The 14078-nt window shown below is 45.9% G+C and overlaps 1 protein-coding gene across 1 annotated transcript in view; it reads right to left on the reverse strand.

Moving 5' to 3' along the window:
- Positions 1-970: 970 nt before the first annotated feature.
- The window catches only part of LOC308097631 (LHFPL tetraspan subfamily member 4 protein-like), a gene marked incomplete at its 5' end in the record, with an annotated part of 37255 nt that continues 24147 nt past the window's right edge, over positions 971-14078 (reverse strand). Inside the window, 3 exons of the mRNA XM_080445529.1 lie at positions 971-1105; positions 2898-2914; positions 5131-5367. Of these exons, the coding sequence (XP_080301655.1) occupies positions 1046-1105; positions 2898-2914; positions 5131-5367 (314 nt within the window). The 3' untranslated portion in view covers positions 971-1045. The remainder of the gene's footprint in view (positions 1106-2897; positions 2915-5130; positions 5368-14078) is intronic.

Below are 14078 nucleotides of genomic sequence, written 5' to 3' on the forward strand. Positions count from 1 at the left end.
TGAAGACCCACATACAGCAATGTCCGTTTTCAATGTACATTTTCAATGTCCTTAACGGATTCCGATTCTGTGGAGAGAGTCTCTCTCGCATCACCTCATAATAACACACCTCTATCATCGTTAACAGTGAATATACACGGCACTCAAAACTGAAACTTCCTTTTGGATTCAAAAAAGTTTGAAAATGCAACATCATCTGAAAAAGTTGAAACAGCACGGTTCTTTGTCTGAAAGATTTGTAATATTTAATTACAGTAAAAGCTTTTTTTGTATCAGAAACGTGTTTGTTGAGAAAGTCAAGTGTTAAATGCACTGTACAACCTTTTATAGTTTTCAAAATATAGTTTATCCCATTTTTTAAATTATTATTTTTACATATTACAGAATGCTGTACACTTCTGCATTGAAAGTGGGTGTCATCCTGATGGTTGCAGGGTAGGATAGAAGAGTGAGGAACAGAGTACAGTGCACAGAGTTGAGTCACGGCAAATTCACACCAGCAGCGATAGCGATTTTCCTCAAAGCTTTTTTCTCTCTTTTTTTCTGCTAAATGGCTTTGTACGAATGGTCTGAAACAGCCGCCACACTTTTGTGTGTACGCCTGGTCAACGCCCGTTTGAGACCAGAACGCACTTCTTGTTTGTGGCTGCCGCTTTGTCTCGCCGCACAGCGGCAGCAGCAAACTTGAACTTTTCTCAACTTTTAGCTGGCTCTGACGCAGCGAGGAAAGCGGCAGCTGTACCTCACCATAGACAATGCATGGAACAACGCCGCTTTCAGCGTTGCCGATGTGAATTCAGTGTAAGACTTAATTTATACTTGAATTTGAAAAAATAACCCACCTACAAGCTCACAATACATTGCTTGGGACATGTTGTAAGCATGTAGATCAGTTATCTTCGGCTTGTGACTCTGCTGTCAAAGACAAAGAGAAGAGAAGAGAAGAGAAGAGAAGAGAAGAGAAGAGAAGAGAAGAGAAGAGAAGAGAAGAGAAGAGAAGAGAAGAGAAGAGAAGAGAAGAGAGAAGTTCAAGGCAGACGTGTCCTCAGTGTAGACGTTGTACTCCTGCTCCATATCTCGGTTCTCTTCTTTCCCGGACTTCAATCTGAAGTATGACAAGAGTGAAAAATCAACCAAACCCTTAGTAGCCTCAATAGAGATTACGATTGATAAGTCTGTACTATCAACCTCAGTCTCAATGTTGCCAATTTGAACCTAATTCGCATTGTTCTGAAGTGAGGAGAGCTGCACACACACACACACACACACACACACACACACACACACACACACACACACACACACACAGACACACACACACACACACACACACACACACACACACATATATATATTATATATATATATATATCTATAATAGGGTTTATATATATATATATATATAGATATATATATAGATATATATATATATATATATATAGATATATATGCATATAAACCCTACTTCTATGTATTTCCCCACAAAATGCGCAAATGTACGCTCGATGACATCAAACGTGTTGTTTGACATCATCAGGCATAACTTCAGTATTTCCGTATTCCATAGTTTTCAGTACAGATCTAGTGCTTTTGTATTCATGTCCGATGCATTACATTTCTCTCTATTCCTTTTACAACAGCTGTGTAGCACCATCTATCGCTAGCCGCTACTGTGTCTTAACAATGTACTGTATTTGTCTGTGCGCCAATGGGCGCTTATTGATGCTTTGTTTGTCTCAACCTTTTACAGCACTTTGGTCAGCTTCTATTGTTTTAAATGTGCTTTATAAATAAAGTTTGATTTGATTCGATTTGATTTAGCCAAAGCGCATACATACAGTATGTGACCAATGCCCTACTACACCTACAGGCCTACACCCTCCAAACCGATAGATGGAGTATTCAGCCATGCTCCCCCTTAACTGAAACTAAGATTGATAGAACAGATCTATCAACAATTCTCAAAACAAAAACAATCAATCTTAGTCTCTCTCTGTTGAGGTTAAAACATTCCCTGATCTGAGATTTTCATATTAACACCACAGCATCATCTTTAGACCACAATTCAATTAGGGAACATATTCATGTAATCATGAATCACTTTTTGTGTGACAGAATGTAGCAACTCAGTATCAGAAAAATCACACCCAGTGTGAAGAGAGTGGTGCCTTTCATGAGTTCATTTCGTTAGTTACTTTTTACAGACTTTGATGACTTCAAAGTATTTTTACTCATTTTAAGTACTTTAAAATGTTTTTACTGATTTTTACGTGTTTTTACTCATTTTAACATCTTTTAAGTATTTTTTACTAATTTTAAGTATTTTTACTCATTTTAAGTATTTTTACTCATTGTAAGTATTTTTACTCAGTTTAGGAACTTTAAAGTATCTTTACTAATATTTAAGTATTTTTACTCATTTTAAGTATTTTTACTCATGTTAAGTATTTTTACTCAAAAGTGTGTGTGTGTGTGTGTGTGTGTATAATTAGTGTAACTGGTTGCATCTTTGTGTTGCAATCAGCCGCAGCTGTTGAGGCTGTGCTCAAACATACAGAGGGCCGTGCTCATACGGACACACAGACGGACACACAGACACACAGACAAAGTCACTCCTTGGAGTGGCTAGCACCACTCAAAAACTAAAGTGACATGTGGACAACCAAATGGACATGATTTGGTTACAATTACATACGCCCTTAGTTAAATCAGGTTTTTACCGTGTACAATATAAAACACCAAGATATCACTCAACAACACCATATAACAAGAGAACAAATGGAGGCAGAACTATGTCATAAGTTATACAAGCTACTGTAGATGCACACACACGCACGCACGCACGCACACGCACACGCACACGCACACGCACACACACATTAACAAAGTCAACTTACCCGTGATACAGCAAAATCTGCAAAGACAAAAAAAGAGCAGATGTGTTGGTATAAGCACAAAACTGCAACATCAGGGAAAATATAGGAACAAATGAAAATGTTCTTGTAAGATGTAACATTAGGTCATCAGTTACCGGTGCATGGAAGAACCAATTATATTAATAAAGTTTTTTTTTTTTTTCATGATATGCATAACAGGAGAGTTTTGGAAGCATGAAACGAGTGAGACAGAAACACAAAGTTCTGAGATGTTAGTTTATAAAGCCACAATGTCAATAAAGACACTAGTGGACATGGCCGCAATCTTTATTATACAGTTGTTCAGACAATTATTGCAGTTACCTCTCTCGAAAGGGAGAGGGAAACAACATACATAAAACTTACAGATTGTAGTTTTAACTTTGAGTGCATCATTTTTGCACTATCAAAGTTAACTACTATAAGCTATTAGATCTGCTATTTTTGGCGAATGCTCCCCCCAGAATAGGGCAGGACTTCACTGTGAGGGTGCAAGGGTTAATACTGATGGACAGATACCACCCCCCTGCACCCATATCACTGGAACCTCTCCAGTTACCATGGAAACCATCATGAAGATAGACCGCCGGAGCGCTGAGACATCTTATGTCATTACTAACTCCCCCCTATGTGAGGTCTCGCCGTTTTGATCGAAGCATACACAGGTCATTAGAGTAGAGAGTGGTGTACTCCTGTTCAAATATTAATCAACTACAAGTAAAAGTTGCTCCGTCAAATATGTACTTGATTTAAAGAACTGGAATTACCAAAGGGTTATTTTCTTTTTAATATCAATGGATTTCTGCATTAAGATTTCCCAGATTTTCCAGAAATCCGTTTTCTGAGCTTATAGATCTGCCATTGTCACTATTTGAAATAGGACTTAAGTGGTTAATTCATAATGTACCTTTTCATAGAAATGTAGTGGAGTCAAAAGTACAATATTTGTCTTTGAAATGTAGTGGAGTATCCAAAAATGTACTTAAAGTACAGTACTCAAGTAAATGTACTTCGAAACTGTCCACCACTGACTGAAATACATACAGCCCAGCCCCTTGGTTCTCAACCTTTTCAGGCTGTGACCTCCAAAATAATCATATTTGAATTGGGGAGCCCCCAAAAGAATCATATTTGAACCGGGAACCCCCCCACCCTGAGTTGAGGAATTACATTTAGTTTGACTCGGTTCGATAGATAAATATTGTGAAAATAGCCGAGCTTGTAGATCAGCACATTTTTGCATCTTTCTTATATTATTTGACCATCACCTGAAATCTGGAGTTAGAAAAGTAGCAAGGGTTAGGGTTAGGGTGCTTTGGAAAAATGGTCAGCATACCGTGTCTGATCCTTTAAGGTGTTGTACAGTGGGTATTTGAGGGGTAATAGAGTGTGAACATTGACTCTTCTTATGTAATATTCTGTGTGCAACTTCACTGTACAGAAGGTTCTTTTGTGTTAAATAGCTTTCGCCCTATGTCCCCCCGCCCCATCCCCTACCAACTTCTCTTTCAACCCTCTCTGTCATCTCTCTCTCTTGTTCTCATCTCTCTCACTCTTTTCATACGGCTGTGTGATTTAAGTGTCGTGATGCAACATAGTGCAAAGTCTGCAAACTGTAACGGAGAGACGGAGAGAGAGGGGAGTGCTCCTTGACTCCCCCCGTACTCCCAGCATAAGCACTGACATGCCGCTTTTTGAGCATCCTACTGATGCTTTTGGAACACGTGAAATATAATTCTCAATTCAGAACTAACAGATGAGTTTTTCATTGTTGGGTCAATTCCAGCACTTCCGTGACCGTGGAGAGCAGAGGTTCGTTTCTTGGTGGATTTGTCATCTATGAAGGTTAAATAACAAATTGAGCCCCCATGCCATTCTGGTACCTCTAGGCATGCTTAAGAACATACACAAACTCTAGGAAAATCTAACTTCTGGAAATTTTCAAGATGACATCCAAGGTGGCTGCAAGGAGCTTAAAATGGCTGTATCTCAATAGCTATTCAACCTCGAAAGGTGGTTTTGGTGTCTAACCCTATAAGTTTTAGGGCTCAAGGAATGTGATGGAACTGAAATTACCATCGGTTCATTATTTATTGGCAAATCCAAGATTGCATCCGTCATCAAATGGTGACGGACGGAATGTTCTTAGCATTTGAGCGTGTGAAGATATCAGAATATCAGAATAACCGATACCAGAACCGTGTCTCACCCCCACCTTTGTTGTCGACCTGCAGGTCATCCAGGTAGAAGTCGGTCTGCCGGTTGCCCAGGACGAAGGCCAGGAAGGACAGGATGAGTGCGTCCAGGATGCCCATGATGGCCAGCATGTAGGCCCAGCGCACAGAGCAGTCCCCCAGAGTGTACTTCCCCGTGCGCTCCCCGCACATGTCCCGGATCACCTCCGCGTCCCAGCCGTCCGGGAAGATCATGCACCCCAGCACCAAGCACACCCCTGTGGACGAGAGGGGGGGGGGGAAGTGCGACAGAAAGTATGAGTATAAGCACAGAGTCATCGTTATAATAATACTTATCCATCACTACATGATTCCACCCCATTGGACAGTCTGCTATGGGACAACCAAACAGACTGATCCATCACGGTGACTGAGCTCTCATGCAGCACACAGAGACCAGCCTGCATGCACCTCTGCGCTTGACGCTGCTTCAATGGGAATCAAGTCACATTCATCCACATCCTACATCAATGCCATCCTCCTAGTGCAAGGGGTTCTCAACCAGTGGTCCGGGGACCACTCGTGGTCCTCCAGTGGTCCTCCAGGTGGTCCCCAGCTAAATGATGTAGAGCTGGTAACCAAATGGATTAACTCTTGAGAGTGTAAAATTAAACCAAAAGGACCCTTACGGGTCCATTTGGTTTCATTTTATGCTCTCAAGGGTAAAATTATTGTTAAACATCTGCATTACTTCATTAAATAATTGCTAATAGTCAATAGAACAAGTAAGACGCGCGAACGCGGGAAGCGAACGCAGCTCGAAAATAACAATAAGATGAATAGAAAGGAATGAGCAATTGTAGAGAAGTGGGTGGTACAGTTAAATTAGTGAGAACAGGGCCGCCACAAGAAGGCTCCATACCGCTAGCCCCATTTTTTTGGTCCTTTTTTTTTTTTTTTTTTTTTTTAGTTGGTGAAATGTGTTTGGTTTAGGCATGTTGCAGGCTGTTGTGCATTTTAATCAGAGCATTGTCTACATTCCTGTTGCCTTGTTGATTTTCTCAAATCTGGCCCATGTGTTGCTACTAATGTCGGAGGGCAGCAGGCACAGGCCTTCGGGAGACTTTACTCTGGAGCATCCCACAAAAGTAATCCCTAGTGAATGTTCCGATGTTCCAATGTCAAGCATGACCTTGTCTCTTGTCCATCCCTGGCTTTTGTGAATGGTGACGGCAAAGGCCAAGCAAAGTGGCACCTGTGTACGGGTACACATCTTCTGTCCTTTCAGCCATCTAATGGTCTGAGGAGGAATTGGTACGGTGCCTTGTGGCAGAATGTCTGGCAGGAATGTTGGGCCTGTGTAGATGTCAAAGGTCACGAGGACAACCACAGGGAGGGCGGGGGGCTGTGCCCCGTTGGGATCGTAGAGGATCCCTGTGACTGTCCCCAAGGCTCCGTTTGTCAAACCTGCCTCCACCCATAGGTTTTGGCGCAGCATGACACGTGCCCCCTTTGCCAGCTGCAAGACATTCTGCAGGCCCCCTGCATCTTCAGTACTGGTCTTGTTAGAATGTGGACCTGCATTGACTGCATGTATGTTGACCTTTGCGTCTGGTAAGCTCTGGAGTCTCTGGCTGTTGACTTTTTCCTCAGCCTGGTGTGTGCTGGCCAGGATCTGTGCGTCTTTGAAGCTGTGTTTTTCATCACGGTTCAGGTTGTCAAATGATCGGCGGATGAGGAACTGCCAATCGTCTCGTGTGACTTGGCCTTTTCGAAGGCGACCAAGAACTTCTGTGAAGAGTTTCATTTTCGGTGTGTCGCCAGCAATGCGCTCCACCTTGTCCAGAACGATGGCCTGCTTAAAGGCAGCAAAGACTTTCTTCCCTGCACCGCTTAATCCTTGCCGTGGGGCTTTGGCGTACATAGGTAGATCCAAGACAGGTGGTAATTGTCCAAAATCCCCCATGAGCACGACAGAAACTCCGCCGAACCATTCCTGCTTGCGTTCTGGGAAGATCTGTCGCAGGCGTGCATCAATGGCACCAAGGCATCGGCGGCCCAGCATGCTCATTTCATCAATGACCAGCACCTTCAGGCCCTCGAGCTTTGCCTGCATGTTGCCCAGGGCTTCGGGTTGCATCTGTGGCAGAGTGTTGGTCAGAGGCACTGGAAGCCTCAAGAGCGAGTGCAATGTCACCCCTGCGATGTTAAAAGCAGCTGTGCCAGTGGGAGCAGCCAGTCTGAGTGCAGCTGTGGCGGCTTCTTCTCCATACTTTTCGCGACAATGCTTTACAAAGCATTTGATAATGTAGGATTTGCCTGTGCCAGCGGTGCCATAGATGAAGATGCGCCTTGTGCGGCGCTCTGTTCCATCGCGCATGGCATCGTCCACGGCCTGGCACAGGGTGTTGAATGCCAATTGCTGTCGCTGGTTGAGCCTAGTTGTGTCTGCGTCGTCGTAATTGACAGGAGGCAGCTTGTACTGGGTTTTGTTTAGTTTCAGGAAATCCTTGGCATCTTGCAGCGCCTGGTCGGAGGAACCTTTGTCCCGCAGCTCCTGCCAACATTGGCTTGGATCAAACTGGGGTCCGCTGTCCTGTTGTTGTGTGAATTCAGTACGAACCGCAACCATGTGCATCCAATCATCTTGAAACTGTTCTGCCAATTCGTCCTCGTCACTTGAGCTGTCGTAGTCCTCTTCTTCAGGTTCTGCATTTCTTCTTAAGCGGTTGAAATCTGATGCCACGCTGTGTGGTGCGGAAAGGTTTTCCACCGCCTCTTCCAGGGCTTCTTGCCAGGAGCTATGATTGGCAATGAGCTCAGCCTCATTGCGGCAGGGTATGTTCACCATCATTTGGAGCCGGCACCATTCGTCAAACTTGTCGTCTAGGCTGCTTCCACAGTATATTCGGGGGAAAATGCGTGCGATGACTTCCTTTCGACGTGGCACGTACTTGCCCTTAGTGAAATTGCATTGCTCTGTGAATGTCCGGAAAGAGAGGTTTTCAAGTGGTTCTTTGTGGGGTCTTTCCACGTATATTTCCCACTGTGACTTCTTCACCTTGTTTTCCTCCACACTCCACTCCTTGCTTCCAGTGAGGCTGGCAATTGTGAAGGATCGTGAGCAGAGGTATCCCGGTAAGCCGAGCAGGTGGTGTGTGACTTCCTGGGCGGTGTAGTCTCTGTCGCCGACAGCTCCCACCAGCACCTTGTTGTAAGCGTCACGAGAGGTAGTGTTTTCCTCTTTTTGTAAGAGCTCAGCAACGTCCTTCAGTGTGTGAGACGGCGGCTCGGATTTGGTGCAGTACTTTGTCAGGTAGTTTACCATTGCGTAGCGGCTGAGGACGGGTTTTATATCCATGTTTGCGCGCCAGCATTCGTAGGCCTGATTTTTGACTGGGTAGGTGTTCATCAAGGGGTCATTTCTTTGAGGGACATATATGAAATCGCCAGGGGCCCGTCCCTTGTCCGTAAAGTAGGACTTGGCAGTCATGGGCCACGGTGCACCCGCCTTGCATTGGTATGTGCCTTTTTTTTTTTTCAGACAGGTTTGTGTGGAACAGTTTTTGTGTCGGTTAGTGAAATTTGCCAAGGCAGCAAGGTCGCTAGCTTGTTCGGTGTCGAATGGTTTCCTGCAGGGGTGTTGAAGGTCTTTTGCCAATTGCAGTGGAGGGTTTGCCATGTCAGGAAAACGGTCTGGGTTGGAGAGCATGGCCTCGAGGTGTTCTCGTGAATAGGAGACGGGGTTCCATGCACTAGCAAACGTGTCATAAAAGTCCAGTAGCCGCTGCTGGTCTTCCTTGCGGGTGGGTTCGCTGACAACAGCCTTGACATCATCGAATGGGCATTGACCCGGCTCCAGCCAGATGACCCCATGGGCGTGTATGGAACCGCGTCCTTGCCATTCAAAAATTATCCAATGCTCGTCAACTTTGAATCCTTTCTTGCCGATGGTGGCCATGAAAATGTTCAGGCGTTCGAGGAACCACTCATTGACTAATGCCGGGTTCTCATTTACCCGGCGATTTCGGCCAGCATCGTCAATGGGGTGGTCCGGGGGCTTACCCTCTGACTCAAGTAGTTTCTGCTGTAGGAGGTTCCACTGGATGTCTGCTGAACTCCAAGTCAAAAAGAAATGCGGGAGGCCCTTTGCATCTATCATGTCCAGTAGTTCAGAGCGTCGCGCACGTTTCCAAGAGGGTGTGCCACGCAAGTGTGAGGCAAAGTGGTGCAACCTCTGACAGGTTGCTTTGTCACCATTGTTTAGAAGGTCGATGAGCTCCTGGAGCGTCATGTCAGCTTGGCCATCCGCATGGTTGACAAAGACTGTACCGGTCATGCGTGCACGACGTCTCTGCAGCATGTTAAAGACATGGTAGCGCCATCGTGCATGCTTGGCGAATCGACCATCCTTCCAGCGCATTAAAAATGCTGCCCAATCGGCCAGGGACACATCGTGGACTACGTTGTTGTTACCGGCATTGCTTATGTCAGCGGCGCCTGTGGGAAATAAAGTTGGGTACGACATTGTCCAGAGGCCAAGGGTGTTGTACTCAGAAGCTGGTTTTGGGGCGCGTGTGGGCCACTGAAGAACAGGGTGTGGTACTTTGTCGGCGTCCACTTGCGGATGTATGGCATCTCGTACTTTGTCCGCCTCCACCCGCGGATCAACCTCATCTGCCAAACCGGTGACGACGGTGTCTCCTGGCTGGACTTCACGGGACTCATCAAAGAGTGGTTCGGCGTCGTCGTTGTCTTCATTGTTGTGCAGAATCTCCAACAGCTCGGTGGGAACCCCGTCTTTGGGTAGTTTTTGGATAACATCTGCCCGGATCGTAATGTCGGCATACAAACGATTGTTTGCCTTCAACCATGTCAAGGCGGAGAGGATGCGTTGGCCACGAACTATGAAGTCCTTGTGCGTGTTCTTGCTGCCCTCCTTCCGCACGATGAGTATGTTGGCATCACATGGACTCCGAGGAAGGTCGCTTACAAAGGTTTGAATGTCCTGTTGAAAGGCGATGACGTGGTTTCGGTATCCAATCTGACCACCGGCACGTAGGCGGCAAACATACATGCACGGCAAGAAACGCGCGATGAGCATTTCTTCCAAGAAGGTGAGGTGGGAGAGCTCAGGGGGGACGGTGGCGTCTGGCTGCATGCCGTTGTCGGCGCTCCATTTTCTTGGCTGCTGCTTGTCAGAGTGGCAGGTGGTGCAAAGGTGTTGGTGGTTGAGTGTGAGGGCCAGGCGTTTGCGGTGACAGCAGGCACACTCGTGAAATCTGAGTTGGCGTTCAGCTTCTATGAACTCCTGCTGAGGTGTCGGCAGAGGTGGTTTAGGGCGTGCGGCTCTTGAGTGCCGCATCGTGTCAGCCTTTTTTTGCCGCAGCTGGGCCAGGCTTTCGGCATCCAGTTGTTGGTGGCGGTGCTGGTGGCGTTCAGCGTCTTGTTGGCGCAGCTGGGCCCGACTGGCGTCATCCAGTTGTTGGTGGCGGTGATGGTGGCGTTCAGCATCTTGTTGGCGCAGCTGGGCCTGACTGGCGTCATCCAGTTGTTGGCGGCGGTGCAGGTTGGTTTTTTTTTTTTTTTTGCGCAGCTGGACCAGGCTTTCGGCATCCAGTTGTTGGTGGCGGTGCTGGTGGCGTTCAGCGTCTTGTTGGCGCAGCTGGGCCCGACTGGCGTCATCCAGTTGTTGGTGGCGGTGATGGTGGCGTTCAGCATCTTGTTGGCGCAGCTGGGCCTGACTGGCGTCATCCAGTTGTTGGCGGCGGTGCAGGTTGCTTGTTTTTTTTTTTGTGCGCAGCTGGGCCAGGCTTTCGGCATTCAGTTGTTGGTGGCGGTGCTGGTGGCGTTCAGCATCTTCTTGGCGCAGCTGGGCCAGCCTTTCGTCGTTTTTTGTTTTGCGTAGACGCTGCATCCGTTCCCTGTTGAGACGGCGGCGACGCTCTTGTTTACTCTCCTCTGGGCTATCAGCACCTGCATTAGGCATTGGGCTGTTTGATGGTCGTTTGTTTTTGCGTAGACGCTGCATCCGTTCCCTGTTGAGACGGCGGCGACGCTGTAGTTTACTCTCCTCTGGGCTATCAGCACCTGCATTAGGCATTGGGCTGTTTGATGGTCGTCTGCTGGTGGAGGGCTGGGACTGTGACATGGTGTGTATGTATCAGGTCAGTAGCTGAAGTATTGTCCGGGCTGGAACTCGTGTAGATGCTTGTAGATGTTGTATTTTTGACTGTAGCTGCTATATGTATGTCAGAGTAGTGTAATTAGTCACCCAGGGGCAGGCGGATATTCTTTTTTTTGTTTTGTTTTTTGGTCAAACTGTCCTCAAACAAACGCGTTTTCAACTTGCCATCCGGGCTGAAATATACAGAAATGACATGAAATTCTTAGATATCCCAATAGATGAACTCGTGTAGATGCTTGTAGATGTGTTCTTTTGGAGTGTAGCTGCTCTATTTTTCTCAGAGGAGTGCAATTAGTGACCCAGGGGCAGAAGGATTTCAGTTTTTGTTTGGTTTTTTTTTTGGTCAAACTGTCCTCAAACGAAGGCGTTTTCAACTTGCCATCCGGCCTGAAATATGCACAAATGACATGGAATTCTTAGATATCCCAATAGATGAACTCGTGTCGATGCGTGTAGATGTGTTCTTTTTGACTGTAGCTGCTCTATTTTTCTCAGAGGAGTGCAATTAGTGACCCAGGGGCAGAAGGATTTCAGGATTTTTGTTAATTTTTGGGTCAAACTGTCCTCAAACGAAGGCGTTTAGAACTTGCCATCCGGCCTGAAATATGCCCAAATGACATGGAATTGTTAGATATCCCAATAGATGAACTTGTGTAGATGCTTGGAGATGTGTTCTTTTTGACTGTAGCTGCTCTATTTTTCTCAGAGGAGTGCAATTAGTGACCCAGGGGCAGAAGGATTTCAGGATTTTTGTTAATTTTTGGGTCAAACTGTCCTCAAACGAAGGCGTTTAGAACTTGCCATCCGGCCTGAAATATGCCCAAATGACGTGGAATTGTTAGATATCCCAATAGATGAACTCGTGTAGATGCTTGTAGATGTTTTTTTTTTTACTGTAGCTGCTATATTTTTCTCAGAGGAGTGTAATTAGTTACCCAGGGGCAGGCGGATTGCAGGATTGTTTTTGGTTGTTTTGGTCAAACTGTCCTCAAACGAAGGCGTTTTCAACTTGCCATCCGGCCTGAAATATGCACAAATGACATGTAATTCTTAGATATCCCAATCGATGAACTCGTGTAGATGCTTGTCGATGTTTTTTTTTTAACTGTAGCTGCTATATGAACCACACATAGTGCACACAGAGACACAGAGACACAGAGAGAGAGAAAATACAAATTGCCCAAAAACAACTTTGAATGTTTTTGAACAATTCAACAAAGTGTTTGAAGTGCCTGTTTCACCCACTTCCGGGGGGCGGAGCCAAAATCCGAGGCCGAAGTATTTGTTCGTAGACCCCCACTTAGGGGGGGTAGAAAAAGTTTCGGAGCGATTCGGGCACTTTTCATTGAACATGGGGTTTCAATGGGGAGTTTTTAGGAGCCTTCTCCGGGGCGTGGCTTCCGGGGGAAGGGGCGGGCTTAAACGCAACCTTGACAGGTGTGTTCAGTTTTCAAAGACCTTTCATTTGATGTGTGGTACGTCTAAATTGGACATTTACTTATCTCAGAGGAGCTGCACACAGGCAGTGCACACAGAGACACAGAGAGAGAGAGACACAGAGAGAGACACAACCCGAGCACGGTTTCATAGTAAGCTCCACTTCGGCGCGCCTCCTTCCGCTGCGTTCGCAACTATATTATACATTACGGGGGCGGTTCCCAGTTGGATCCCGGGCTGGGGGGCTCCCCCAGAGTTAGTGTTGAAGTGTCTTTGAGCAAGACGCTGAACCCCTAACTGCTCCTGATGAGCAGGTTGGTGCGTTGCATGGTTTCCTCCTCCATCGGTGTATGAAAGCGTGTGTGTGTGTGTGAATGTGTGTGTGAATGGGCGTGTGAATGGGTGAATGTAATGCACAATCTATGTAAAGCGCTTTGGATAAAAGCGCTGTATAAAAGCGTTGTATAAAAGCTCTGTATAAATGCACCATTTACATATGACCAGTAGGGGCGCCCGCTGGCCTAGCGGTCCAGGCTCATACCACATATCCTGGTAATCCAGCTTGACAGCGTGACGCGGGTTCGACTCCCGATCCCGACGACCTTTGCTGTATGTCTCCCCCCATCTCTCTCCCGTTTCCTGTCAGCCTTACTGTTCTATCAATAAAGGCATAAAAAGCCCCAAAATATATCTAATAAAAAAACAACTAAAGACCAGTATGATAGGTAATGTATATCATATAATACAGTAGTAGTAATGTATATAATACAGTACATATGAGCAGTATGATAGATAATGTATATAATACTGTACATATGAGCACCCATTTGCATTGGTTTCAGACTGTCCACAGTGGACAACATTGAATGGACAATTTTCTTAACTGACCACCTGGGGGCGGGGTCTCCCACTCCCCCAAATATGAAATAAGAATAAAAGCAGTTATTAATGACATTCTACGAAACACCTTGTGAGCTTCTAGGTGTATTTACACTGAATGCTCCCTGAATGTTTTTTACATTTAGAGAACCAATTATGTTTTACCCCTTTTTCTCCCCAATGTGTGGATTTGAACCCACAACCTCCGTGGTGGTGGGCAGTGACTTAACCACTGAGCCACCCGAGCGCTTTATGCTCCCTGATGAATGTTAAGACCATGTCTGCACTCACTCTGTGTATCCATTTCTGTCAAACGTGCCTAATATCACATGCCTAGAATAGGGATGCTAGGGTTCATGTGGTTAAGTGTGTGTGTGTGTGTGTGTGTGTGTGTGTGTGTGTGTGTGTGTGTGTGTGTGTGTGTGTGTGTGTGTGTGTGTGTGTGTGTGTGTGTGTGTGTGTGTGTGTGTGTGTGTGTGTGTGTGT

Source organism: Gymnoscopelus braueri (assembly GCF_963280865.1).
Source record: "Gymnoscopelus braueri genome assembly, chromosome: 12".
In the NCBI taxonomy this organism is placed as follows: Eukaryota; Metazoa; Chordata; class Actinopteri; order Myctophiformes; family Myctophidae; genus Gymnoscopelus; species Gymnoscopelus braueri.